We start from the raw sequence: 26,607 nt of genomic DNA, 5'->3' as shown, positions 1-26,607 counted from the left end.
AATTTTTATTTTTTCTTTTAAAAGAAGTAAAAACAGTTTCATGGCTGCAGTCATAGGGGGGTTCATGAAGCTGCAGGAGTCGGGGAGGATAAAGGCTCAGAATCATGTCAGCTTTATGAGGTTCAGATTTCCCCTTAATGGGGATTCTGAGGAGCCCAGATATATAAACCTCTAGATTATTATAAATACTTTTGAACTTTAAGCTAAGCACTAGCTTAGTGGAAAAATATTCTAGCTGAAAGTTTTGCAGTGTTACATTTGTGTTTCTGTTGGACACAAGTCCTTATGAAGGAGTAAAACCATCACATGCAGAGTAAACGTTAAAGTTGCTTACATCTCATTCAGATTTCACTTCCTGTTTTTTTCTGTACACGTTCAAATATAGATGATCTGCAGTAAATTAAAAGTGACAATTAAAATCCCCACAATTAAAATTGAAGTTATGTAAGAGTGAGAATCAGGAGGTGCGTGTGTTGTGTGTGCGTGTGGTTCTGCAGCCTGGGCCGGGCCTGGATGTGGCTGAACACGCCTCTCTTCGTCTGAGGGAGGATGTCCTGACTGCTTATATAGCCCACGGCGGCTCAAACTGGCTCCGCGGACGATTGGAAGAGCAGCAGTGCAGCTTCTCCACAACCAGCATCTGATTCTCTCCTTACCCAGGTAAAGGAAAACATCTTGGATCTGTAAATCTTTCCCGTCGTGTCACTGTTTATGCAATAGCAACAATAACAACAATAACAACAACAATAACAATAGCAACAAGTTCCTGCCAGGCTAATCATGCTTCTGCCTGAACTCCATCTGCATTATGCATCTCCTGAAACAAACTTTTAACACAAGCTGCATGCAAGTAAAACCAAGAATGACTAAATAATGAGCATTATGATTTGGTGTCATGGAAACAAAGAATTTTTACGTGATTGTATGTTGGATATTTTGGGTGTGGACGGTTTTGTCGATTCACTTGGGCATAATCATACTTTCAACAATTAGCGTCTGTAGATGCATTTTCTCAGGGTGTGGTTGCTCGTTTTTTAAAAACGCCCCACAGACGACTTGCAGTATGGCTCTGCAGAAGGCTGGCCAGACACACCCTGCTGCATCCAGTACATTCTGCTTCAAGAGCAGCTGAGTTAATAAATAAAAGTGCCTGTATTACAGGTTCAGCAATGAAATGTTCCTGGAACCCTGCTGGAGTTTATTGGAAACAAAACAAAGAACACTAATGTGCAGATGATGATGTGGTTCAACGTTTGAGTTCATGAACGACGCTTTAATCCTCAAAGCTAGTGGTCGTTTTTTTAACTTGTCTTGGAGCATAACTGTGGGTACGTGTTTAAGTCACGGAAAAAAAAAAAGTCAGAAAACTCAAACGGCTACATTACTGAAGATGATTTAAACTTCTTCCATGCAAGAAACTTATCAGGTAGTTTTCTGCAGCATGGTCAAGTCATTAATGAAAACTGGTCTCCTCTAAGGCCTTCAGCACCATGGCACAGCAGGCGTTTAAGACAGCTGGGAAGAAGCCCGGCCTGGAGATATGGCGGGTGGAGAAGTTGGATCTGGCACCGGTTCCAACACAGCTCTATGGAGACTTCTTCACCGGGGACGCCTACATCGTCCTCCACACCACCGCGGCTCCTTCTTACAACGTGCACTCATGGATCGGTATGTCCGACCTACAAACCCCTGTTCTTTTTTCCTGCCACTTTTTGAACTCCTGTCCCGCTTGCAGGTCATGAAGCCACCAAAGATGAGGCTGGAACTGCTGCTATTCTAATCACTCAGCTGGATGATCACCTTGGTGGTGGTCCGGTCCAATTCAACGAGTTCCAAAACGAAGAGTCGCTCACCTTTCAGGGTTACTTCAAGTCTGGCATCAAGTACAAGGTGGAATACTCCTGTTCTCATTTTACACATCAGTAACACTCTAGTTGAAGGATGAACATAAAGCTGACATGAAACTGTGCTAAACATGACATAACACCTGTTATAAACATGAAGCAGTCTTCATGAATGTTTATGACTGTTGTCACAAAGTGTCATTTGGTAAGCACTGACACATTTAATGCAAAGTTAATGACACTTTACATTAAATGTACTTTTAATGCAAGCTTTAATGCAACTTTGCAGTAAAAATTTCATTATTTTCCCAATAATGCAAAGTTGACCCTTTTGATGAGCTTTTAATGCAACTTTTAGTTCAACTTTGATTTTTTTTTGTATTGTCAAGGGTCATTATTTACTGAATGACACTTCAGGACAACAGTCATAAACATTCATGAAGACTCCTTCATGTTTATAACAGGTGTTATGTCAGTCTTATGAACACCCTTTCACATAAAGTGTTACTTAGATATCTTCTGTTTTTTATGATTTTTTTGTCCATGTTTAAAAGTAATGGAACTTTTTAAGCAGAGCAGTTGAATTTGTGGGCTTATTTTTGGGATCCGTGGTTGCCTGCTCCTCCTGGTTTTCCATAGAGGGTTTCCATGGAGAGTTTGAGCTGCCAAACAGAGACATGCTCTGACAATGCCAAAATACCAGACTGCTACAGATGCCATGAACTTCTACATTCTGTCAAATATCACTCTTTTCTTGAATCTGAAAGATTTTTGTGTAAAAAAAAAAAGAAAAAAAAAACAAGAACAAAAAACAAGAACAAGAATGTCAGACAGGATCTCGCTTTTGGAAACATTCTTCTGAGATTCTGCTCCATGATGCCGTGAGTCACCACATTCCAACTGCTTTATTGTCCAAAACTTTTGCACAGACTTGCTTCCATTTCACCCCGTCCTGAAGATGGTCCGTTTCAGATTTCCTGCCTCAGAATGCCTGGAGAATCCACTGGATTCATTGGGACTGCAATGAAACCAATCTTAAGATTTATTTACATGATAATATCCCAAACTTGTAAGCTTCTGATCCATGAAATAACACTGGAAAATACCAGTGTTATACTCAAGTAATACTCTGGCATTACTTGTAAATAAATTAACCAAGACCACAATTGCAACATGAACATTTTCATCGACCAACATTTTTAGGAAGATCATTTCTTATTTTCTTAATGGGAATCGCTGGACTGTAATGGAGCTTTATCTTTGTACTCAGATTTTCTGAATTTCTAGTTGGAAGCACAACAAAACTTATCCTTCAGTCCAATTAACCAAAATGAATTTGATACGACTAAGAAGGCTGTATTTTGTTACATCTAGACATAATAAGGTGTTAGACAGAAGGCCTAAATAGTTGTGGCTTTAAAAGCATTTGTGGCTAATGGGAGTGTACTTCCTGGTACTTTAGCCTGCTACCTGTAAGCCTGTCAAAATTCACTGGTTCCAAGAAGGGGCAGATGGACGGATCACAAAGGGATCATTTGTTCATTTGTTTTTGCTTTGGTTGTTGAGAGCCGAACAAACAGGGTGGTGTGTGCTTTAGAAAGAAGCATGTCTCTGTCCTTCCAGAATGAAATGAACAAAGTTCATAGAAGGATGATGACGTCTGACATATTCATTGTTTTCACCACTGCGGGTCTGTTCTGAATGGGGCAGCAGAGGTATAAATGGTTTGTTATCCACAGAAAGGTGGAGTAAACTCAGGCTTCAAGCATGTCGTGACCAACGACACGAATGTGAAGCGGCTGCTGCACGTCAAAGGTCGGCGTACAGTCAGAGCCACTGAGGTGGCCTTGTCCTGGGACAGCTTCAACAAAGGAGACTGCTTCATCATCGACCTGGGAAAGGTAAGACAAAGTCTGAGCTAAAGAAAACCAATGCTTAATTAGAAAGATTTTGCAGCAACTAAGACTCCTCCCTTTGATTCCTTCTCTTTCGCTTGGTGCAACAACAGGTTATCTACCAGTGGTCTGGCAGTGAGAGCAATCGCTATGAGCGTCTCAAGGCTACTCAGATGGCCAAAGACATCCGTGACAATGAGAGACATGGCCGTGCTGAGGTGCAAATGATTGATGAGGGTGATGAACCCGAGGCTGTCATCAAGGTGAGCTGTTTTCTTCTTCGACTCTTCACTAAAGGACACAAAATATTTGTCACTGGTTGTGTTTCCATGAGGTCTACGAACAATAATCTCTGCTCGTTAACAGGAACTTGGTCCAAAGCCGAATCTCCCTTCAGGAAACTGTGATGTGGCTCATGAGAAGCCCAAGAAGAATAAGGCATCTCTGTATCAGGTAAATATACCACTGGTGATCATACCTCAATGAAATGTTGGTAACTTTTTATCTCAAAAGTTTACAGAAACCAAGTCAAACAAAATGGATTTTGTATTTGTAGTCTGTGGAAGTAAAGCATTCTTTTGGATGACTCCTTTGTCAGCAGTGTCACTTCTTTGTGTTTTGTCTCCCTGGTGATTAAATGTTGTACTGGCCAAAAAAGGGGAAATGCCACAAATAACAAAAAACATCAATAAGTACAAAACACTGCGAACTCGTGCCACAAAATGAAAATGCTCCAGACCAATAGGAGGAGGTATTACCTCCGTAAATATGCTGTTGTTCTATGTCATAGTAAAAGACTGTGTTTTTGAACAAGACTACAACTTACTACTGGATGTCCCATCTTTACTGAGGATCTGGTCTTATATGATTTGGTGGTTGACTCCCCCTAGCGGTCTGGAGCACTACCGTTTTTATGGAGCAACAGCATTTGTACTTCCTGTTGTATTTGAATTAGATGGTGGATTGATCCAAAAATATGGATAATACTGATTCCAAGTCGATTTCAGGATTTGATCGATACAAGCATGGTAAAATCAATACTTTACTTTTAGATTGCTTCTTGCACATTTATTTTAATTTTGTATTATAGTTTCTCAATTCTACCTGAAAAAAAAATTTTGTTTAAATTTAATCTCTGAGAATGTGTTCTCATATCATTATGCCATTACCACTATGTTATTTGAAAATCATCTCAAAACAACAATGTGATCATTTATCACAGTAACTTCTGGGACAATTTACTGTCCAGTAACATTTGTTATTGTGACAGGCCTGCATGTTGCTGGTATCTAATAGATTTGAGTGGTACACTGAAAAGTCTGAGTCATATCTTTTATTGGTAGATTTCTGATGCTTCTGGAAACATGTCAACATCTCTAGTGGCCAGTTCAAACCCATTCAAACAAGACATGCTCTCTCCCAGTGAATGCTACATCTTGGATAATGGAGTTGATGGCAACATATTTGTTTGGAAAGGTATTAGGCTTTTGATTTCTGTTCTTTTTGCTGTATTTTGTACATTTCTTGATGAACAATTTGTGCTTATAGCATCTGCTAGTATTCTGCTACTTCTCCATTGGAGAACAGACTAAATTTGTTCAGCTCTGACCGTTGTACCACATCCCACATAACAGGACCGAATGCAAACACAACTGAGCGCAAAGAAGCGTGGACCATGGCCCAAAAGTTCATCAAAGAAAAGAATTACTCTCCAAGAACAAAGGTAATGCAGTCAGTTAGATGGTGTGATGGAAACACATTCATTGCTTGGTGTGTTTCTCCCAATAAAAGGTCCAGATCATTCCTGCGGGGAGTGAGACCACTCTGTTCAAGCAGTTCTTTTTCAAATGGCTGGAGGGAGCAGCCACAGGCCAGACCTACACTGTGGGTAGAATTGCTAAAGTGGAGAAGATTCCCTTCGATGCCTCAAAACTCCATAGCAACAACGCCATGGCCGCCCAGCATGGCATGGTGGATGACTGCTCTGGGAAAGTCCAGGTGAGGTCACGGGCTCTGCCACAATAACAAAGCATGTATTGTTTTTTATTATTATTATTATTAATATTACTACTAATAGCAGTAGTAGTAGTAGTGTTTACATATGACACTATTGGGTGTTTGTAGATCTGGCGTGTGGAAGGAGGGGACAAGGCCCCTGTGAACCCGTCCAGCTATGGACATTTCTATGGAGGAGACTGTTATCTGGTGCTGTATTCCTACAGCGATGGAGGCAGGCAGAAGCACATCATCTACACCTGGTGGGTGCAGCTTTGCATCATCTGTAAGATGGCTACAGACAAACTGGTCCCTGTTGGTGTTATGTACATCTCTTCTAGCCTTCTAACGAGTTTAACTATCTGCATAAGTTGAAATGACCAAATTTCCTGTTATTCACAACATCAACAGAGAATTAGCATTCCTATGTATCTATCCTTTAAACAAATGATGTATATTAGCTAATAGACTGAATGCAGAAAATTTATTTCTTGCTTCTTTTGCTCAAAGCTTAAACAAGCATTCATAGCTCTGAACCTGGTGTTGCTTTGCTGCAGGCAAGGCCAGAAGTGCAGTCAGGATGAACTGGCTGCTTCAGCTTTCCTCACAGTCAAACTGGACGATTCAATGGGAGGAGTGGCCACCCAGGTGTGTTATCCCCATCTTGTATTTTTATTGAATGCAACAAACATTCATTCATTTTTTTTGGTTAAAGTGACAGGCAGCACATTTGTTATGCTCTCACGCGTAATGGGTCACGTAATGGCAGTTGGTAGCACTGTGGTCCTGTATTCGAATCCCAGGCTCGGTCCTTCTGCATCTTCTCCCGATGCAGAAACAGGTTCTCTCTGGGTACTCTGACTTGTTTCATTATGATGTCAGCACCACTTTCTGTGTTTTGCTGAATTTGTAATTCTTTAATTTTTAAGCCAAGAGCTTATTAGACTCTACACAACCTCCCTGGTTCCAACAGAGATCTCCAACCAAGGACTTTCTTACCAAGAGAAAACCAAGAAGCTCTACAGTGTCTAAAGATCTCCAAGCAGCACTACCACTCTGACTACCCAGGACTAAAGAAAATTGCTCATTGGTACCAAATCAAAGTATAACCGGTTGACCTCATGGAATCATTTTGTTCAGATTAGTGTTTTTGGTAGGAAACAAGAAGAAACTCCACTCAAGTAGATTTCAGATAGAAAGAACCCACATCCAGTTAAAATACCGAGCTTTCATGGATTCTCTACATCTTCATATTACTCTTACTTTAACTCCTCCTTGGTTCCCTGAATACCATTAAGCCCCAGATATTTTCCCTCTGGTTTTTCGTTGGGTACACAACTTTCCTTGATGCATCATCTGTGTCTCTACAGGTCCGGGTCACTCAGAGCCAAGAGCCTCCTCACCTGGTGAGCCTGTTTAAGGACAAGCCTTTAATCATCCACCTGGGTGGGACGTCCCGCAAGGGTGGAGACAGCAAACCCGCCAGCACTCGCCTCTTCCATATCCGCCAGAGCTCCACCAAAGCATTGCGGGCTGTTGAGGTCAGCCTTGATTCTTGAGAAAAGTTGACGTGGAAGTGAAGCTTTTTGTGCTGAACTGTGGAAATCTTCAATCTCTTTTACCCAGGTGGAAGCCACGGCCTCCAGTCTGAACACTAACGACGTGTTTGTGCTCAAATCAGCAAATTCCCTGTTCGTGTGGAAGGGGAAGGGAGCAAGTCCGGATGAGATGACTGCAGCCAAATACGTTGCCAGCCTGCTGGGTGGAACTGCCACAGAGGTGGAGGAATCCAAGGAACCAGGTGACAGGCAAAAGTAGACGCATAATCACTGCAACATGGCAATGCGATCAGTGCTTTGTTGAGTTAATCAGATATTATCCTTTTGGCAGCTGGTTTCTGGGCAGCGCTGGGAGGGAAGAAAGAATACCAGACCTCCAAGAACCTCCAGAACATAGTGAAACCACCAAGACTGTTTGCCTGTTCCAATAAGACTGGTCAGCTCATTGTGAGTGTTCAAGTTTCACATTTTGTCTTGTTTACCGCTACAAATATGTTGTTTATGTGATAGACCAACACAAAATATCAAATAATTAGAAAATGGAGGAAAAAGAAAAAATAGCAAAATGACTTAATTGGATAAGATGGAGAGAATCTGTGAAGACCAGTCTTCGATTGAATCAAATTGTTCAGTCAAATTTAGGGCAGGGCTTTGACTGGGCCATGGAACTACAGATTGAGAATCATCGCACTTGTAAAAATGGAACCTCTGCTCCCATCTTAATCTTTTGCATGCTATAACAGGTTTGCTACCAGTCTTGCCCTGAGTTCATCCCATCGTTTCTGCATTCATCCCCTCACCAAGATGTTGCCACCTGCAACATCTTGCTGTCAGTTTGGTGCAACGCATAGCATTTTGCATGTTAGCCAAGAAGCTTCATTTTGTTCTCATCTTAGCAGAACACCGTCTTCTCAGTTTCAGTTTCTTGTTTATTTTACATTGGTTGTTCTACTCCTAACTTCACTGACTGAACAAATGAAAGTTGTGTTATTTTTACATGTTTTACCAAGCTTATGCAGCTATTGGTGTATTTAAGTGAGCTGTACTGGAGCAGAGTTATCAGACACATTTGTATTTCAGTACATGAATGCTACTGCATATTGGTATCCAATTCCTATTGGTGTTGGTATCTGAAGTGAAAAAAGTGGATCGGTGCATCCCTAATCTAAACCGGGTTTTATTGAGGCCTTTGATTTCAAGGGGGACACAAATGCACACTGCACTTTTCAGATTTTTCCAGTGAATAAATGTTATAATTTTCCTTCCAGTTCCCCATTATTTGCTATTGTGTCTTGCTCTGTCACATAAATCCCAAGTTTGTGAATCTGATGTTTAAATATTTAAAGGATTAAAATACCTTTTGCACAGCACCACATATTTACATAAGCATGTGTTTGACAACGTGCAGGCAGAAGAGGTGCCAGGCGACTTCTCACAGATTGATTTGGCAACTGATGACGTCATGATTCTGGACACGTGGGATCAGGTCCGCTAACGATGACATGGTTCTGTGGTAAATGTGTTTTCATGTAATTTCCTGTGTTTAAGCTCACTCCGACTTTTCTGCTCTCAGGTCTTCGTTTGGATTGGAAAAGATGCGAATGAAACAGAGAAGACTGGAGCGCCTAAAATCGGTACAACCGCCTGCTCCTCAACCCAACACCACCGGCTGTTAAGAATGTTTCCAGAACACACCTGACTTTGAGGTTCTTAATTTCTCCTTATTTTCCTTTCAGCCCAGGAGTACTTGTTTTCAGACCCCTCTGGTCGCCGCGGCATCCCCATCACCACCATCAAGCAGGGGCAGGAGCCGCCCTCCTTCACTGGCTGGTTCCATGGTTGGGACCCCATGTTCCGTTGGAACCCATAGCCGCCTTCAGGAAGTTAAAAAAAAAAAAAACATTAGTGGGGAAAAAAATACTTTAAAGCTATGCAACCCAGTGTTTGAAATATGTTCGACAAAACCTCCTGCCATTTTCCTTTGCTGTTATTCATGTGTATTCAGTAAACCAGCTGGTTTTTGCAACTCATTAAGAAAAAAACAACATTATGCAATCTTGTTTTCCGAGCTTTGTGGCCTCAAAAACTGAGATTTTTTTTTTTTAAAAAAGGTCCAAATAATTCTATACTGCAAAAACACAAAATTGTACCAAGTATTTCTAATCTTCTTTATAGTGCAAATTTTAGCACACTTGAAATATAAGAGATTGTTTTAAGTTAACAATTCCTTGATATTGATGAAAATCTACTAATTCCATTGTCAGATTATTTCACTTGTAACAAGACATGTTTTTCTTGTTACAAGTGAAATAATCTGCCAGTGGAAATAGTAGTTTTTTAATATTAAGGAATTATTTACTTAAAACAAGCTCCTATATCCTGCTGACAAGTTAAGTTAGTTTTGTCGTATTTCAAGTGCACTAAGATATTTGCACTATAAAGAAGATTAGAAATACTTGGTACAATTTTGTGTTTTTGCAGTGTAGAGATTTGAATTTGACATCAAATTTTGCATGTTTTGGCCCAGATTGTAAAGATAAATGTTTAACCTAAATTTGAATAAAAAATAAATAAATAAAACTCTTATCTGACCCCATGTTCTGTCTGACAAGCCTTTGATTTGTCCCACACCTGGGTTTTCCTACGACAATAGCCGTGTTATCATTAACCTAAATCCTCCTGTGCAGCTGCACCATGTGCTGGCCACGCTTGTTTGTAATCTTCGGGTCCTGCGCACAAGGTTTCTGCTGAGTTGCAGGTCTGTGGATTAAGGAGTGGGCTTTAAGAGCGCCCCAAACATCACCTCGCTCACCCTTTTGTTCTCCTTCATTCTGCGAGACAAACGCGAACAAAGCGGGCACAATGAACCAGAAGGTGGTTCTCATCACGGGCTGCTCCTCGGGGATCGGCCTGGCTCTGGCGGCCCGGATCGCTAAAGACGAGAAGAAGAGGTTCATGGGTAAATTGTTTCGATTCGCTGCTTCTCCTCAAAGCTTGAACGTGTTGGGTTAAATTTGATAACATTTCACTTTAATTTTGTGTATGGCTCCAAATCCAGGCCTCCATTGGTTAATAAATTTGATTTCCATTGATGATTTTTGTGTGATTTTGTTGTCAGCACATTCAACTTTGTACAGAACAAAGTATTCAATGAGAATATTTCATTCATTCAGATTTAGGATGTGTTATTTGAGTGTTCCCTTTATTTTTTGAGCAGTGTGTGTATATATATATATAATATATATATAATATATATATTACCTGTGTGGTAATATATATATTTCATCAATATTAAGGATTCATTTACTTAAATCAATCTCGTATTTCTTGCTTAGTTACTTGTTAGTTAGTTTTGTCTTATTTCAAATGTACTAAGACATTTTCACTAGAAACTAGACCAAAAATACTTAAGATTTTGTGTTTGTGTTTTTACCTGACTGGGTGCTCTAGTCATTTCCCCCTGACTTCTAGTTAGCATAAATAACAAAACAGTTTACATGTGCATAGAAATTTGAAGATTAATTCATATTTTTGTCAATTTCATTCCTCTTGGTCGTTTGCAGTAACAAATTTAATTGGATAACAAATAATCCCAGTAATTATAGAGATCAATGATAATATTGTTGTTTCCAGGCCAGTAAGATATTAAGTGCATAACAATGCAAATTTGCCCTCTCACAAAACTAATACACTTTAATTTTATAAATAAAACTTAAAAGTGGAAATGGAAGATATTTTAAATACCCAAAATAAAACACGTCAAAACACAAACAATAAATAATACAGAAGAAAAAAAGCACTTACAACCACAACCGTGAATCATCAGAATGGGAATTATTGAGCTTATTTTAATTCATCGTGCTATTAATTGATTATTGGATTATTGTGACAGGCTTACATACCTTCCAGTTTCAGGAATTTGATTCCTTGTTTAATGAGAGAAATAAATGAGAGAGCACAAAAAACTCAGTGGTGAAAAACATTTTATGATTTTAAATAATCAAGATCGTGGAGGCATGTGTTTATTAATTGTGTTGTTTACCACAATATCCCAGTGAACAGCTTTCATACAGTATTCTCTTGGAAAGAAAAGTCCCTGAGGTCCAGGGATTATCCTGAGTAAATGGGATGAATAATGTCTCATCGTACGATCCAGAAAAAGGCAGATGAAGTTGATCTGAACAGCTGCCAATGTTCCACCACTTTGACAGCACAGTTTATCCATTTGAATTATTGCTGGTCTGCAAAGTAGGAGCCTAATTAGAAAATAAACCCATAGTATGTCTCATCATAAATGTGCAGTAGGATGTTATCCTACATATCGTGTAGACCTGCATGAAACACAGCTGTGTTCTTCTTTCAGATGACTATTTCTTTGTGTGTTGTAGTCTATGCCACAATGAGAAACGTGGGTAAGGCTGAACTGCTGGTTGAGGCGGCCGGCCGGACTCTGGGCAGGACCCTGGAGATCAAGCAGCTGGACGTGTGCAGTGAGGAATCCATCAAAGCCTGCGTGGACAGCCTGCCGGAACGCAGGGTGGACATCCTCAGTAAGCCTGCACACACACCTGCTGCAAAAACACCCACACATTCAAAGCTTCACTCATTCTGTGCACACATTTTTCACTGTAGAAACACTAAAACACAGTTCTTGCACAATACATGCCAAAATTTTGAATAGTACATCCCACAGTGAGGCAATACAGTTTTCTTGTTCTGTATGTGTAAGAGTAAATATGGTGTACATGCCAGGGGAGGGGGGGATAAATCCAAAATATCAATAATAAAGTCAGGATCAGTATTGGATCAATACTTTAGTTTCAGATTTCCTCTTGAAATTGCTTTCATTTTTCTATTGTAGTTTCTCAACTCTATCCCAAAGCTTTGATGTGCATTCAAATGATGATTTTTGTTTTTGTACTTTACATAAGAAAAATGCACAGAAATTTGCTCTGCTTTCCTATTGTTTCTGTTTATCATGTATTTTTTTAGACACCTATAAACTTTATCCAAGTTTTTTCCCAGGTTTTGACAAAAATAACTAAATAGAAAAACAAACACCTAAAAGTCTAGAGTTGTATTATATGTTAAACTTAAATACTACAAAGTATCGGTATCGGTATTGTTATTGGATCAATACCAAAATATATAGTATGATACACCTCAATTTTCACATTGGCTTCTTCTCTGGACTCTGCTGTGCTGCTTCATACACTGCCATCTACTGGGAACTCAATGGAAGTTCAGGAAAATTACACAACCCTACAGAATTAGTGGTCAGCCAGAGACACAAAGCACATTAAGGCACACAAAGCACACATCTTGCCAGTCCTTGTATGGATATGGTATTTGAAAGTTGCACAGTGCAGTAGGGAGGAAACTACACTGTGCCTGTATGTCAATCAGAGAAGCCATCTGCTACTAGCTGACATTTAGTTTATTACCAATGACAATATTCTTCCTGACTGTCATGTATTATATGTAGGGACTGTAGGATGGTGAGGGAGGTCAGGGTGTGGAAAAGTGAAGAATCCACATGACAGAGCAGAAACTAGAAAAAAAATAAAACAAAACATCGGGAAGTTCAGAAAGAGTCTGTTTCAGTCTACTGTATTCAACCCTAAAGTTAACTGAAAACACACAAGAAATCCTAATTGAGGCTACCGTCTTTCATCCATCTGTCCATCCTCTGTCTATACCTCCATCCTGGACTGATCAATTTGGGAACAAAGAGACACACATCCCTGAATTCAGACGATCAAACAAAGCAGAACAGCAGTTTAGTGATGTGTTAGCCTAGCAGTCATGTTTTTGGACTGTCAGAAGAACCTGGAGAAAACACACTCAAACACATGGAGGTCATGCAAACTCCCTGTACAAAGACTCCAGACCACGAATTGCACCCAGGACCTTCTTGCTGCAAGGCAATATTTCTAAAAACTGTGACAACGCAGAAAGTAATATAAAGGTTAATATTACTGCCCACCTGTCTCAGTCAGTAATGCAGGGATGGGACTGATTGGACCCATCGAGTGCCAGACTATCGATGAGATGAAGACGGTCATGGACACCAACTTCTTTGGGCTTGTGCGTCTGCTGAAGGAGATCCTGCCTGACATGAAAAAGAGGAAGAGAGGTCATATCGTGGTCATCAGCAGCGTCATGGGTATTCAAGGTGAGGAGAGGCTGACCTGCTCATCTTCAGTCCCAATGTTGTTTGAAACATTTCCCTAACAATTTCTCTCTTTGTCTCTGTTTTAGGAATATTGTTCAACGATGTCTATGCAGCGTCTAAGTTTGCAGTGGAAGGCTTTTGTGAAAGCTTGGCAGTTCAAGCTCTGAGGTTCAGTCTGAAGTAAGTTCAAAGTGCATCGTCAACATGATGAGACTCGCAAATAATACTGATGTCTGAATGGAGCGTGTGTGCAGACATGCTGCACAACAGCCAAAGACACAATAATGAGAATTGCACTGTCATGGCAACAGGGAAGTCTGCAGGTTCTAACAGAGCCAATCAGTTTCTCAATGCATGTTGGCACCGATTAGATTACTGGTAGAGTTAAGCATTTCTTCATATCATCTTTTTCACTCTACTTTTGTTCAACTTCTTTGCCAGCATCAGCCTGATAGAACCAGGTCCGGTGATCACAGAGTTTGAGCGTAAGGTTTACGAAGAGGGCCTGAAGACGGACCTCAGCAAAGCTGATAAAGTGACTGCAGACATGTTCACAAACATCTACCTGAAGAACTACAACCAGATCTTTGAAACCCTTGGTCAGACAGCAGAGGATGTAGCAGAGGTATTTGTTCTTTATGTTGGTCAACTGGAAGATGTTTCTATTGTTGCACCAATTGCAGTTTTCCACCATTCCTCTAAAAGCTAATTCTGATTTTACAAATTACATTTTTTTCTGAAGATTTGCAACAAAGTTGCAAAGTTGGCCTCAGTTGGGTGACTATTGTCAAAGAGGAAACTGGTTTATTTTCAGACCTTTGTGGATGAAGATAAGAACTGTGGATAACATTGATCTGTCATGTATCAATCACAGATTTCCTAAAATCAAGAAATTGCAGTTTGATTTATCTGTGCAACCCTACTTGTTTCATCTTACAATGCTGTTATAATCTGTAAAGTTATAGTGCCTTGCAGAAGTATTCACACCCTTTGACTTTCTCCACATTTTGATACAATAAAATTTAATGGCTTTTACAGGAATCTGAGGTAATGCTCCAACAGAAAGTAGTGCATAATTGTGAATTAGAGAGTAAAAGATGGAAGGCTTCCAGCTTTGATTTTTTAAATATATTTTCTAAATATATACCACAAACATGTAGTGTGTATTTGTATTTACTGAGCACTTTTCAAACCATCACCCATAAAAGAAAGATTATGTCACAAAACTTACCAAGAGACATAATAATGAATGTTCAGCAATACTATCTAGTCTGACTAAAATAATTTGATTAGTATTCATTTCTGGTTAATGTTCAGGTTTCCTTTCCCCTTTTTATACTCTATTTGTTTTTCTATCTCATCCTCAACCTACCACTCTGCTTCCCATCCCAGCTGTTAATTATTTCCTCGTTTTCTTGTACCTTCTCCCTTCCCCAGCTGCACCCACTCACCTGTAACTAGCTCTTCTTGTCATTTCCAGCATCTATCCTATTTCTATGCACCTTTGTCCCTAGTGGGGTTGGGGGGGGATGCTGGTGCCTATCTCCAGCGAACGTTTCAGATGAGAGGCGGTCAGTCTGTCGCAGGGCAACACAGAGATAGACAGGACAAACAACCATCCACACACGCACACCTACACACACACACACACACACACACACACACACACACGCACACACACACGCACACGCACTCATACTCACACCTGAGGAGAATTTAGAGAGACCAATTAACATGACAGTCATGTTTGTGGACTGTGGGAGGAAACCGGAGTACCCAGAGAGAAGCAACCCATGCACAGGGAGAACATGCAAACTCCACGCAGAAAGACCCCGAGCCAGGAATCGAACCCACCACCTTCTACCAACTGCACCACTGTGCAGCCCTTCATTTCCAGAACTCCCTTAGTAATTAAGCTCCTCTCTCCTCTTCCACATTTGTCGAATTTTCCTGGTATCAGTTTGTTTATGCTCTTCTGTCCTTGCTTCCTGTGTGCTCCATTCGTCATCATAGGTTTTCAGTTTTTTTCTGTTCAATAAAGACTACTTTCAAAACAAAATTGCTGAAAACGGTCCCAGTTCTGGACTAAAATTTTGACCCACCCTCTAACTTCCCATATTTAAGACAAACTGTCAATTTCAAACTTAGAAAGCATTTTCAAAATCACATATTCTTTCCTTCCACTTCCCAGCTATCAACCATTCTGTGCTGGTTTATCTCATAAAAGCCCAATAAAACACGTTGTCATTTGAGGTTGTAATGTGACAACATGTAAACAAATTTGAAGGAGTGAACACTTCTGCAAATTATAAGTTCTTAGTGCCTGTAGGCTGAACTTCTTGCTGTGTGTTTTGTTTCCAGCACACCCACAAGATCATCACCATGGACAATCCTCCTTTCCGCCATCAGACAAACACTCTCTACACACCCATGACCACACTGAAATATGCCGATCCCAACGGAGACCTTCCCATCGAAACGTTTTACAAAATGGTGTTTGAACACGACAAAGTCTTCAATGCCAGCCTGAACTTCCTCAAGTTGCTGCGTTGGAGGAGTCGCAAGAGTTTTACCTTGGAAAAAGATAAGAGTACCTGAGAGGATTAGTAACAACACGTCAGATCTCTTTCTGTGTGTGTGAGAGAAATATACATTCTACCAAAGCTGTCTGCAGGTTTAGCTCTATTTCTGCTGTAGTGAAACGACATTTAAAATGGAAAAGTAAACTAAAATATCATAAATTTGTAAAGCAATAAATTAATTTCTGAAAAAGTGTGTCTCTGCATTTTTCTACACTACAGAATACAATATACAGAATATAATACAGAAGAATCACTGAGCTGGCCTGTTTACAGGACCTTTGAGACACAGTCATGTTAAATTAAATTAGTTTTACAGTAATCTTTATGCCATTGAGCGAAAATATTTCAAAGTCTAAACAAAGCTGTTACACAGAAATACTGTGTTTGATAAAGATAATCTTTATTGATATGAATCCAGCAGAACATTTTGGTTCTACTGTTTTTTTTCAGTAAATGGATGGGCTGTAATAATCCAGTTAATTTCATAACATTAACGTATGGCTGAATAGCTCTTGAAGCTCTGACTCCAATCACAGCTGATGTCTTGTGAATATCCCCCAAATTCTTGAAAAAACTTTGCTTCAGCTGTGATTATTCCTGTTGCTTGGACATCCTACATTCTACCACAGCTTTTACTTCAACTAAACTTTCCACCCATATTCTTGGATACAGCTGTCTGTGAGTAGCCATCTGCTTTAGCCAGGAGTTTTTGTGACTTTCCTACGGTGAGTGTGTTGACTGCTGGTCTTCTCAATAATTTTGTAGGTCATTAAATATCAGAACATTTAAATATCAGAACAGAAACAAGCACTGCTATGGATCTAAAATACAGAAGTTTCCGTTTTTCAAATGAATTACTGAAATAAATGCACTTCTTGATGAAATTCTAATTTACAGAGATAATTTGTGTAGATTGTGTACTTTGCGCGCCGACCACATCAGTAGATTATGGCGTTTCTTCGCATTCACTGCCACCCTCTGTCCACCTAGCATAACTGCACCTGAATTTTCTCAACCAAGATCATACATATTTTGAAAAGCAGTTTCCTGCCAGAAGATTTCATGTTTAAACAAGACTATGGACTTTACTTCAATATGTTCAAGTGTCGCTTAAATGCTGCTTAAAAACCTGATTATTGTTAATTTCGGTCATATGAAACATCTTATATTTTGCAACAATTCAGGTTTATAATTAGAATTGCGTTCTTGCCATTGTACAAGAAAGCACAAAGGAAATTAAATTAATTTAACTCCATGTTTCAGTTGATTAAACTTAAATATAGTAATATTTTACTACACCCAATCCTGGAAATCCTTCAAAAAAAAAAAATGCCATTTATGAAAAATTTATTATATTTGAGTCACAAAACACACAAGAATAGGCATTTATATTAAATTTATGTTGAAAAATGTCACTACATGGATAACCGTCATACATAATATTGAAATGAATTTCTTTCATGTTGTATTGGAGCTTCTCTGTCATACATTAAAGTATAGTAAATAAAAGTAAATAAAAAATTATGTTATCTTCCATTTGCCCGGAAGGTGGCAGTATGCAACAGCTGTCCTACTTCAAAAAACCATGACAGGAAAGTTGTACTTCCGGTAATTTATTTGACGTTGTATCCGGACAAAATTAGGCTAATGTTACCCAGAATACACTATCCTAAATAAATATTTAGAACCTTTAATCCTATTTATATTGCTCGGTTATTTTGATGATGCAAAGTAACTTGCTGTGCTGTGAGGAATTTGTTCCTGCCGTCATTCTCGTAAGGGCTGCTTACAAAGCCGCCTCCGCTCGGAGCTCATTGTTAGCCTAGCTTTAGCCATGCTCTGTGCCGCTTTCATTTCTGTTCCGTGCTGGGACCACCGCTGCTAGCTAGCTTAGTAGCTGGCTAGTTAAGCTTTTTTTTTCCTGTAGTGCTGTCTTTTCGTTATGTATGTCGGAGGGTGTCGCTTAATAGACCCTTATTTTATTTAATGCAAGTTAACAGAGCCGGTCCACTGTTTTAAAGCGCGCAAACCAGGCGGGGGTCGTGTGTTTGGATAGCTAACTTAGAGGAAACGTCTCGCCTCATGACGTTTGTGTTCGTACTGACGTTCAGTCAACCTGGTCGGCTTCATTTGACTCACGAAGGAAATTAGTTGGGCAAGATCTAGCCCGCACTTTCAAGAAGAGTTTATTTTTTTTCTGGGTTTTTTTTATTACATATTTGGGAGGAAAACAAATATCTGGGCCACGATGGCTTCTTCCTCTGGCAACGACGACGACCTCACAATCCCCAGAGCGGCAATCAACAAGATGATCAAAGAGACTCTTCCTAACGTAAGAGTGGCCAACGACGCTCGCGAGCTGGTGGTGAACTGCTGCACGGAGTTCATCCACCTCATCTCCTCCGAAGCCAACGAAATATGCAACAAGTCAGACAAGAAGACCATCTCTCCAGAACATGTCATCAACGGTGAGAGCTCTCCTAGATTCACACATTAGGGATTAGAGTCTGTGAGGGGGCGTGGAGCTGTCTGTTCGGGGTTGAAACCACTGAAAGTAATCGCTGCACTTTCTCCTCTCGTTTTCGCACCGCAGCGCTAGAGAGCCTCGGTTTCGCATCGTATATAACGGAGGTGAAAGACGTCCTGCAGGAGTGCAAAACTGTGGCTCTGAAGAGGAGGAAAGCCAGCTCCCGACTGGAGAACCTGGGCATCCCCGAGGAGGAGCTGCTTAGGCAGCAGCAGGAGTTATTTGCAAAGGTAAAAAAAAAAAAAAAAAAAAAGCGCATCACACCTACTGGTGGTGTGGGTTATTTGCATAAGTTTGTGTTGTGGAAAGCAGGATGATGTCCTTTTTAACAATGAGCCAGGATGGAGAAGTCTACCTCAGTTTGCATCACAGTCAGGAAGTGATGTTATTCTTAGAGTATGTAGATTATGTTTTAATCCTGTGACAACCTTTTTTTTTATTATTATTTTGAAGATGCTCCCTCTTTCCCTTTTGTTTATCTGTCACACAGCCATGTTCTGATAAAAACACGCCCTCCAAAAGACAGGTATAAGTGGAGTCAGATTTACTCAGAAACATACTTATTCACACAGCAGGTGAATGCGGAACAAATCATACTTTTAAAAAAATTTGATCATTTGTATCATATTCAGCTTTTTCACAGCAGTCTGAACGGCTCAATTCTGATCTCTTCACCTTTCAAAAAAATCCTTTGTGCCACTTCCCTGTGTGGTATTAATTGGAATACATATCTGATGGTTTTCGTAGTCTGAGAGGTCACGTTGCTTTCAATCAGGTTTTTATGTCATTTACATGAGACACGCGCCATCATAATTCTGAACCGGAAGAAAATGCATGTCGTAAATCCGGAGGTAATCAGTGGCTCAAAATAATAGTTCTGAAATTACAAAAGAAGTCTCAGTGAAGCATCACATCTGAATCTCACCATTCTTATTTCTGACCACACACACAAACGGATTCCTCTACTGAAGCTGCAGTCAAGGTCGTCGCTTTTAGCTGTGCTTTCTTTTCATCAGCTTCGTTCATGTTATAATTTTTGACAATATTGTCGTTGCTGAATAGCTTTAAAATTTGATCCACAGATGGTGGCGTCCGTTTTTGCTTCCATAAACAGAGCACTGCTGTGTGACGGCTACATTTCTTTTTAACATGCAGCTCGCTTTGATGTCATAAACTGTTCACACAGAGGTCTGATTTCGGTCATATTTAATTATTTGTATGAACAGCCATGCAAAAATTCATATTTGAGTTTAAAGCCCTGCTGTGTGAACGTAGCCTTCCTTTAGCAGCATACCTCCTCTGCTGCAGTGTCTTTCTAGTTTTCTTACGGTTTCTCCTACCACTTTTAGTTTTGGATGTTTTGTTTTGTCCTTAAAGGACTATAAGACCTTAAACAAAAAGTGTTATGCAAGTTATTTGAGATAAATAGTAATTTTGAATCCTAAAGAAAATGAAGGAATTACAAAGTTGTCTGCTTTTATGCAACAAAGCACACCTCTAGTCTTCACTGAACATGTTTTGTTGCTGTTTCTGTTGACATGGCAAAATGGCAGAAGTTCCTAATTTTATGTGTTAGGGAAAAAAACTAATTTGATCTGCTGAACAAGGAAAATTCTGGATATGTTACAGTAAAAAGTAATGGAATGATCTGAGGACGTCGATGATTAAAATTTCATGAGGTAAATTTTCTTCCTCGATTCTTCGATAAACTGTTTTACTATCCAACGCGTTGTGTTCCGGCCGGATGGCTATTCTGTGTTTAGCAACGCTCTCATTTCAGCCAATGAGCTGTTGGCCAATGCTAGGCGCTAGTAGCAGCTATGGAGGAGACGATCGAGGAATGGAAAGAAGGGGAAAAAAAGATCTGCATTGTCTTTTACAAGCATTTTCTCTTTCATATATTTCTTTTACTAGCTCATGTAGCTATTCAGTTACTGATAAGAATAGTCAACATTTTACTAAAATAATCGTCTACAACAGCCCTACTGTGTAATATCACTCAGAAATGGATCGGTTAGCATGTCATGACAGTCATGAGAAATACAGCAGCAATCTTCAGTCGGAGGCATCTTTGGATTCGTTGTGAGACTGACTGCTACTAGTGATCCTTCCTGCTCACCCCTTCAACATCCACAATGGCTTTTTGAAGAAGCTTGGATGATATGAGTTATGACAACATTTCACTTTGGGATAAATACATTTTTGAACTAAATTATGACGTGGTTTTCCTGCCTTCAGATGATCTCTGTCTCCTTGTCGCCCCCTGCAGGCTCGGCAGCAGCAGGCAGAGCTGGCCCAGCAGGAGTGGCTGCAGATGCAGCAGGCTGCTCAGCAGGCGCAGATGGCCGCGGCGTCTGCCAGCATGACACAGCAGGCCAGCTCGTCCCAGGACGAAGACGACGAGGACGACATGTGATCCCAGGTCGCTTTTTGACCTGTCCATGTTCTGTCCCAGGACGGCGTGGAGGACACACACGGCTCCCAGAGCGGTCGTCAACGGAGATGCAGGACTTCTTTGAGCACTGGAAAACTCACATTGGGAACGAACAGGAACAGATGTAAGGGGGGATCTAAAGACAGACCCCCTCTCCAGACACCAGTACCTGAAAACCAATAGAAAGAACTGTTGATGTTTATGAAAATGACTTCAAACCCACCCTTCCCGGTTTTAGTTGCTTCTGTTTAAACGACCTTTAATTTTCTGTTGTGTAGGTTTGTGGATATGTTCTGAACACGCTGTATACACACAGCTGGAGGTCTCTCCGTTGTTAGTTTGGCGCCCTCTAGTGCTGCACCAGATGACTTGTGAGTCAGTGACATTCGGTGGTTTAGATAAACTACTTGTGAATGATTCCAGCATCTTCTTCCTCTTTATTAAATATTTGATGGTCATTTTTTTTCCCAAGAAGGAATTTTCTTCCCCCTGCCCCTTTGGTATATTTGTTCAACAGTGGATTGTTTGAGGGGTTGTGAATATAAAGTTCTTATGTTATGTAAAGAAATAAATGGAAGTTTTGTTTAATTTTTAGCTCCTTTTTTTCTTGAATATTTTTGTGTCATTTTTGTTCTTCATTGAACCACCACAGTATTGCTAATTAGCTACACCTTTGAGAGAGAATATTTTTGTCTCCTAGAACCAAAGATAGACAGTCTAAGAAGCCCAGAGTTTGTTTTTAAAGGTGTAGGCACGACTGTGATTCCCTTTGCTGACTCCAGATCAGTGTAAACGATGTTGAGGAATATTAACGTCTAACTTTGTAAGATGCTTTCATATCCAGGCTGAATTTTGTTACTTCTCTTTGGGTGCAGTATCTAGCATTGTGACTTTGGTCAATTCTAACTGTACAGACAAGAAAACAATGTTGTGATACACATTCACTTGAGTTTATTACAAAGTTGTATTCTTTCAGCAATAAAGGCATCGTTTTTTTATACACACTGCTGTTCTCTTCCCGTTAATGACAGATGTGGCGAATCTGATTTGAGAACCAAAAAATGGGAGACAATGTTTTCCCCCTGTCTTCCCCTAAGTAAAAAGACGAGCCTTTCATTTAAGCAGAAATAGGACATCAGGTTGTTAAAATGTGTGTTTTGTTCCCACTCTGAATGTACGGAAAAGGATTAGGGCCAATGAGAAAAAAACAACTATTTTCTTTTCATTGGCCCTAATCTGCTTCCATACATTCATAAAAAAATACTTATTTCTCAGAATACAGTTTTTTTTTTTGTTTCCCAGAAGTCTACATTATCATAGCAACGTTCATAACATGAAGTGAAGCACAATTGTAATTTATGCATAGTAAAGACAATAAAGATTTATTTTAACAAAAATTTGAAACAGTATCTTGAAGATCAAGGAACAAAATATTCACCAGAGAGGCAGTCCAGAGGCCCATGGTAACTATGGTAATTATAGAAAGAAAGCTATAAAAAAATCCTGTTTACAGTCGTATATGATAATTAGAATATATGGACATATGAGGCTCATTTTTCCACATTTTAAAAAAATAAACTTTTTGGAAACATTTAAGAAAAATACTATATAGCTTTCATTGAAGATGCATTTCTGTGTTAAAACTTTTCTTTGTATTGATCTGATAAGTATTCTAATCTTGAATGAATGAATGATTAATGTTAGCTGTTAGCTGGAAATCAGAATTACCAGAAATAAATGTTGGAAAACAGTCTGTGCAGAATCAGTCTATATACAGTAATATGTTTCATTAGTGATGAAGTTTATGAAATAAATAAAAAGATGGTACCAGAGTTTGTGTTACAATGAATGGAGGTAAACCCAGGGGAACCATGAAAAGATCCTGGGATAATCTGTAATCTATGTAATTAAATGTTACCTGTCATTATATTCCATAAGAACATTTAAGAGAAGATGCCCATAATCGTCCTTAAATTTCTAATAATGAAGACACTGTCTTCATGCCATTGATAAATGGCCTACTTCCACTTTATAAGGTTTTATGGATTGTAGATCCTGTTTAGTTCCTTCGCAATCGGACGGAGCTACCAGCAGGGGGCAGTGTTGTACGCTCCGGCAGCGTGCAGCCCAGCCCACAGCTCAGCAGAAGCGGCCAGCGGCTGAAGCCCGCCTGCGCCCACCGTCTGCCTGCTTCGCTCCGACACAACTGAATGTGTTTTAGTCACAGGGAAAGTTTTCAGGCGGACGGGAAGGAGACCACCTTGGAATATTTCATGGTTGGAGTTTAAAAATCCCTAAATTTCGCATCAAAACAGACCACAGGTGAGTATCAGCAGCACAAAGAATAATAATGTTTTTTCCCCTAACCCAGCGAAGGCAGACATTCTGTTAATAAGAGGCAGAACGGTGCCTGGGGAGTATAAGGGGGGTTTTCTATGGATTTACAAGCGAACCATTGAAATATTACGTAGATGTGTTTGATGAGAAGTCAGTAGCTTCACAACTCTTTAGGGTGGTCAACGGTATCAAACCTGAAGCATATTTACAAAAACTATGTAATAGTAATAGTTAGAGCCAAAGAGGCGTGTTTTGTGCTGTTGCTCCAAATACCAATGAGATATTTAAGAATAAATGTAGAACGGTGACTGTTGTTCAGTTTAGAGTATCCTGGTGCAAAGTCTCTGAAATATTGACCTGTTAAAGCCCATTCTTCCCCCTGATTGTTTTGCCTTCACTACTCAGAGAGACACTCTGGACTCTATCAGTGGCTCGACAAAGTGCTCAAATGACAAGACAAATCTAGAAACTTCGGGAAACCTGACATCATAATAACTGTGGGGAAGACAGTCCTGTAATGAACCAATTTTTTTTTCTTTTTTTGCAACTGAAGCTGCTTTCTTTGTTTTTGCACCAGATTCACAAAGCAGATACCATTAAATGCATGCAGGCTCATCCAGGGTTGTAAAGTCCAGCAGATGGGGGGATTTTGCACCAATTTTTGTTCCTCCTCTCTTCTAAACATATTCAGTGAATTGATTGAAGAAGATCAGACTGGAAAAAATCACATTAGAACGGCCTTTCTATATAAACAAGAGATGATAATGGAAGCATTCTTCTCCCTGAAACATTTGGAAATAAAAGTAACTGAGTAAAGTGAAACCTTTAGAGAATGATAAAAGTGATAAGTGTTCCAGGATTCAGTTCAAATCAGTTTAATTACATATCACAATTTCACAGTAAGTGCTACCTCCAAAGCCCCTAGTTTGACCCTTTGGTCTGACGTTCTTGGGATGCTTTTCTAGTTTTACTTTGGAAGGCTGCATGCAGAGCGTTCTTCAGGGGGAGGTCTTATGTTCCCATTTCTACTGTTTCATTCTCTGTGCTCTGCAGTTCTGTCTTTTCCTTTTTGAATCACAATGACATACACTGTCAACAATATGCAGTAAAAATGTAAATGTGAATCTTGTCCAGTCTCTTGCCATTGATCTCCCATAATTACAATTTACAACACTTGTCATCCACCAAAACTCCATCCATAGTTTACATCAGAACACACCTTCATAGCACACTGCCGTATTGAGAGTATGACTAATCAGTTTGACTGTCTTTTCCGTACAAAATGAAACAATGACTTTTGAAATTTACTTTTGCGAGATGAACTAAGGATTTTGCGAAAGAGACTGGCTTTTTGCAGGTAAACCTGTTGTATGAATTGCTTTGAGAAATGCACTTACTGTTTTGCAAGTGTTGAGTGTGATTTGAGAAATGCACCAAAGCGACTGAGAAAAACTGTAACAGTTATTACTTGATTTGTCCAAATGCAGTATAGTCCTTATTTTATTATGCTGCCATTTAGGTTTGGGGAGTTACTGTGTCATCTATCATTTATCATGATAAATTTCTCATCATGAGAACAATTTTTAATGTGTCATCTTTACTCTAACTTCCAATGAATGATGTTTAAAATCCTCCAAAAATAAAATCCTCCATGTTGATGGGGTTATTAGTTTTCTTACTTTCTCCACTCTTTGTTCAATGAGAGTATCAATAAATATCAAAACATTTGAAAATATGATTCAGTGCAGCTACTGTTATGCAGTTTAGGGATACAAATCGCAATCATGTAAAGTAAAGTTTCTTTGTATAGCACATTGCAGGAACAAGGCATTTCAAAGTGCTTTACATCGTAAAGTCATAGAAACACACAGTGAACTATTGAAACATTACATTTTGTCAAGTGCCATCGTTACACATCACAATGTTAATTCATGTTTTATTGATTATGGTTCAGAACCAATTCTAAAGAAGCTTGTTACAAATGGGAATATTTTCTACGAACACTATTTGTGTTTGTGGGGCCATGATGCAGTCACAGTCATACAATTATCTGAAAAGGAAAAAAACAATGTTTTTATTGTCACTTTTATCATTTTTACCCCAAAATATCGTGATAAAACTTCAAGTCCATATTGCCCAACCCCTATCGCCGTCCTATCAACGCAAACATGGCCCAAGAATGTGTGGTCATCATGAGCAAACTTTGCAGTGCGTAGGCCTGGTTGTTGACTGCCAGACTACACAGGTGTTACTTTATCAGTTTATTTCCCAGCAGAATCTCCAGGATCATCCCACAGAGTGGAGGGCAGCCATTCCCACTGCATCGGGTCAGAGTGTAATCCTGTTTCCCCCCCCCAACAAGCAGCTCTGATGTTTACTGCAAACAACAAAAGGGAGGGTTGTTTAGAGCGTGACACACTGAGACCGAGTTATGTGGGAGGGGCTGTTGGTCAGCAGGATTACGCAGTGGGTGTGTTTTCTGTAAACGAGCAGATATGTGTGTGTGTGACTCTCTTAAGTTTGGGTCTGATGTTTTTCACCAGGGATCTGTTTTCTGGCAGTCTGGTGAGACTTTGCTTGACTGGCCTGTTGGTGTTAAAGTGGATTCGTCCACGTTGCCTGGGTTACCACTGGTGCAGACCTTAGCATGGTTTAACTCACCCCCCCACCTCCAGCCCTCCTCCTTCTGTCTGTCCCTCGACTCAAATTCCTCGCTTGGCCTCTGGGGAGCTCCTCCGTGCGTCACTGCTCTGGTCACAAAGACCTTCAGAGAATGTTTCTAGTCAGCCTCTCCACCTCTGCAGGTCCAGAGTATTATCAAAAAACCCCCCAAAAAAACAAAAAAAACAAAAAAAACAAAGAAGCTGCTCCCCTCCCCTTGCTTTGATGCACGTGTGAATCTCCTCAATAACGCATGTGGCAGGGATGAAGGTGTTGCAACCTCTCTGTGAAGAGAGTGTGTCATATGTGAGAAGGCTGGCGAGTGCAGAACGCATTAACTGCTTAGCAACCGGCGAGGGGAGCGTTCACGGTGGGCTCTGTTCGCCTCCCTTCACTGATCCTTTAATATTTCAACTGAAACTCTTTTGTGTGCCATGCAACTATGGTGCCAGTTTTTTTTTAATTAGATTTCAGCCAAGTAAAACATATCAATTTTTAAAAAATCCCAAACTGATGTTTTTTCCAAGTGTAAGATCTTCTTAAATCAGTGGTGTCTAAAGTGCGGCTTAGGGACCATTTGTGGCCCACTGAATAATTT

The 26,607-nt window shown here is 39.9% G+C and overlaps 4 protein-coding genes across 7 annotated transcripts in view; all 4 read left to right on the top strand.

The window, feature by feature from the left end:
* Positions 1-553: 553 nt before the first annotated feature.
* Positions 554-9,386, top strand: scinla (scinderin like a). Its single transcript, XM_007554683.2, has 17 exons — positions 554-660; positions 1,479-1,668; positions 1,736-1,890; positions 3,584-3,745; positions 3,853-4,002; positions 4,106-4,192; positions 5,083-5,215; positions 5,374-5,462; positions 5,531-5,737; positions 5,864-5,997; positions 6,292-6,382; positions 7,105-7,275; positions 7,361-7,535; positions 7,625-7,740; positions 8,702-8,779; positions 8,867-8,927; positions 9,030-9,386. The coding sequence occupies exons 2-17, from the start codon at positions 1,491-1,493 to the stop codon at positions 9,161-9,163; spliced, it is 2,121 nt and encodes a 706-aa protein (XP_007554745.1). The 5' UTR covers positions 554-660; positions 1,479-1,490; the 3' UTR covers positions 9,164-9,386.
* Positions 9,387-9,663: 277 nt separating this feature from the next.
* On the top strand, positions 9,664-25,858 carry LOC103139842 (retinol dehydrogenase 8). 2 transcript variants are annotated; one of them, XM_016672755.1, is made up of 7 exons: positions 9,664-10,252; positions 11,682-11,843; positions 13,289-13,468; positions 13,555-13,648; positions 13,910-14,093; positions 15,830-16,107; positions 25,842-25,858. In XM_016672755.1, exons 1-6 carry the CDS (start codon positions 10,156-10,158, stop codon positions 16,064-16,066), a joined length of 954 nt encoding a protein of 317 aa, XP_016528241.1. In that variant the 5' UTR covers positions 9,664-10,155; the 3' UTR covers positions 16,067-16,107; positions 25,842-25,858. The 2 variants fall into 2 exon arrangements, with proteins under 2 accessions (XP_016528241.1, XP_007554747.1); XM_007554685.2 differs by lacking the exon at positions 25,842-25,858 and having other exon boundaries at positions 15,830-16,160.
* Positions 17,650-22,013, top strand: dr1 (down-regulator of transcription 1). Its single transcript, XM_007554682.2, has 3 exons — positions 17,650-18,518; positions 18,644-18,807; positions 20,847-22,013. The coding sequence occupies exons 1-3, from the start codon at positions 18,299-18,301 to the stop codon at positions 20,991-20,993; spliced, it is 531 nt and encodes a 176-aa protein (XP_007554744.1). The 5' UTR covers positions 17,650-18,298; the 3' UTR covers positions 20,994-22,013.
* Positions 23,133-26,607, top strand: part of gng12b (guanine nucleotide binding protein (G protein), gamma 12b) — a 37,403-nt gene continuing 33,928 nt past the window's right edge. For 2 of the 3 annotated variants that reach the window (XM_007554680.2, XM_007554681.2), the window contains exon 1: positions 23,134-23,333. The gene's annotated coding sequence lies outside the window, so the exon portion shown is untranslated. Of the gene's footprint in view, positions 23,334-26,607 lie in introns of all 3 variants that reach the window. The other variant, XM_016672756.1, reaches the window with a different exon arrangement.

This window comes from Poecilia formosa, unplaced genomic scaffold, assembly GCF_000485575.1.
Source record: "Poecilia formosa unplaced genomic scaffold, Poecilia_formosa-5.1.2 Scaffold65, whole genome shotgun sequence".
NCBI classification, from domain to species: domain Eukaryota; kingdom Metazoa; phylum Chordata; class Actinopteri; order Cyprinodontiformes; family Poeciliidae; genus Poecilia; species Poecilia formosa.
This window is presented reverse-complemented; position numbering and strand designations above follow the sequence as displayed.

Coding starts and splice junctions, on each gene's coding strand:
- scinla (XM_007554683.2), top strand. CDS start 1,491: ATGGCACAGCAGGCGTTTAAGACAGCTGGGAAGAAGCCCGGCCTGGAG. Junction 4,193..5,082: donor ATAAGGCATCTCTGTATCAG/GTAAATATACCA, acceptor TTTTATTGGTAG/ATTTCTGATGCTTCTGGAAA. Junction 6,383..7,104: donor TGGGAGGAGTGGCCACCCAG/GTGTGTTATCCC, acceptor GTGTCTCTACAG/GTCCGGGTCACTCAGAGCCA.
- LOC103139842 (XM_016672755.1), top strand. CDS start 10,156: ATGAACCAGAAGGTGGTTCTCATCACGGGCTGCTCCTCGGGGATCGGC. Junction 10,253..11,681: donor CGAGAAGAAGAGGTTCATGG/GTAAATTGTTTC, acceptor TGTGTGTTGTAG/TCTATGCCACAATGAGAAAC. Junction 14,094..15,829: donor CAGCAGAGGATGTAGCAGAG/GTATTTGTTCTT, acceptor TTTTGTTTCCAG/CACACCCACAAGATCATCAC.
- dr1 (XM_007554682.2), top strand. CDS start 18,299: ATGGCTTCTTCCTCTGGCAACGACGACGACCTCACAATCCCCAGAGCG. Junction 18,519..18,643: donor TCCAGAACATGTCATCAACG/GTGAGAGCTCTC, acceptor TTCGCACCGCAG/CGCTAGAGAGCCTCGGTTTC. Junction 18,808..20,846: donor AGCAGGAGTTATTTGCAAAG/GTAAAAAAAAAA, acceptor CGCCCCCTGCAG/GCTCGGCAGCAGCAGGCAGA.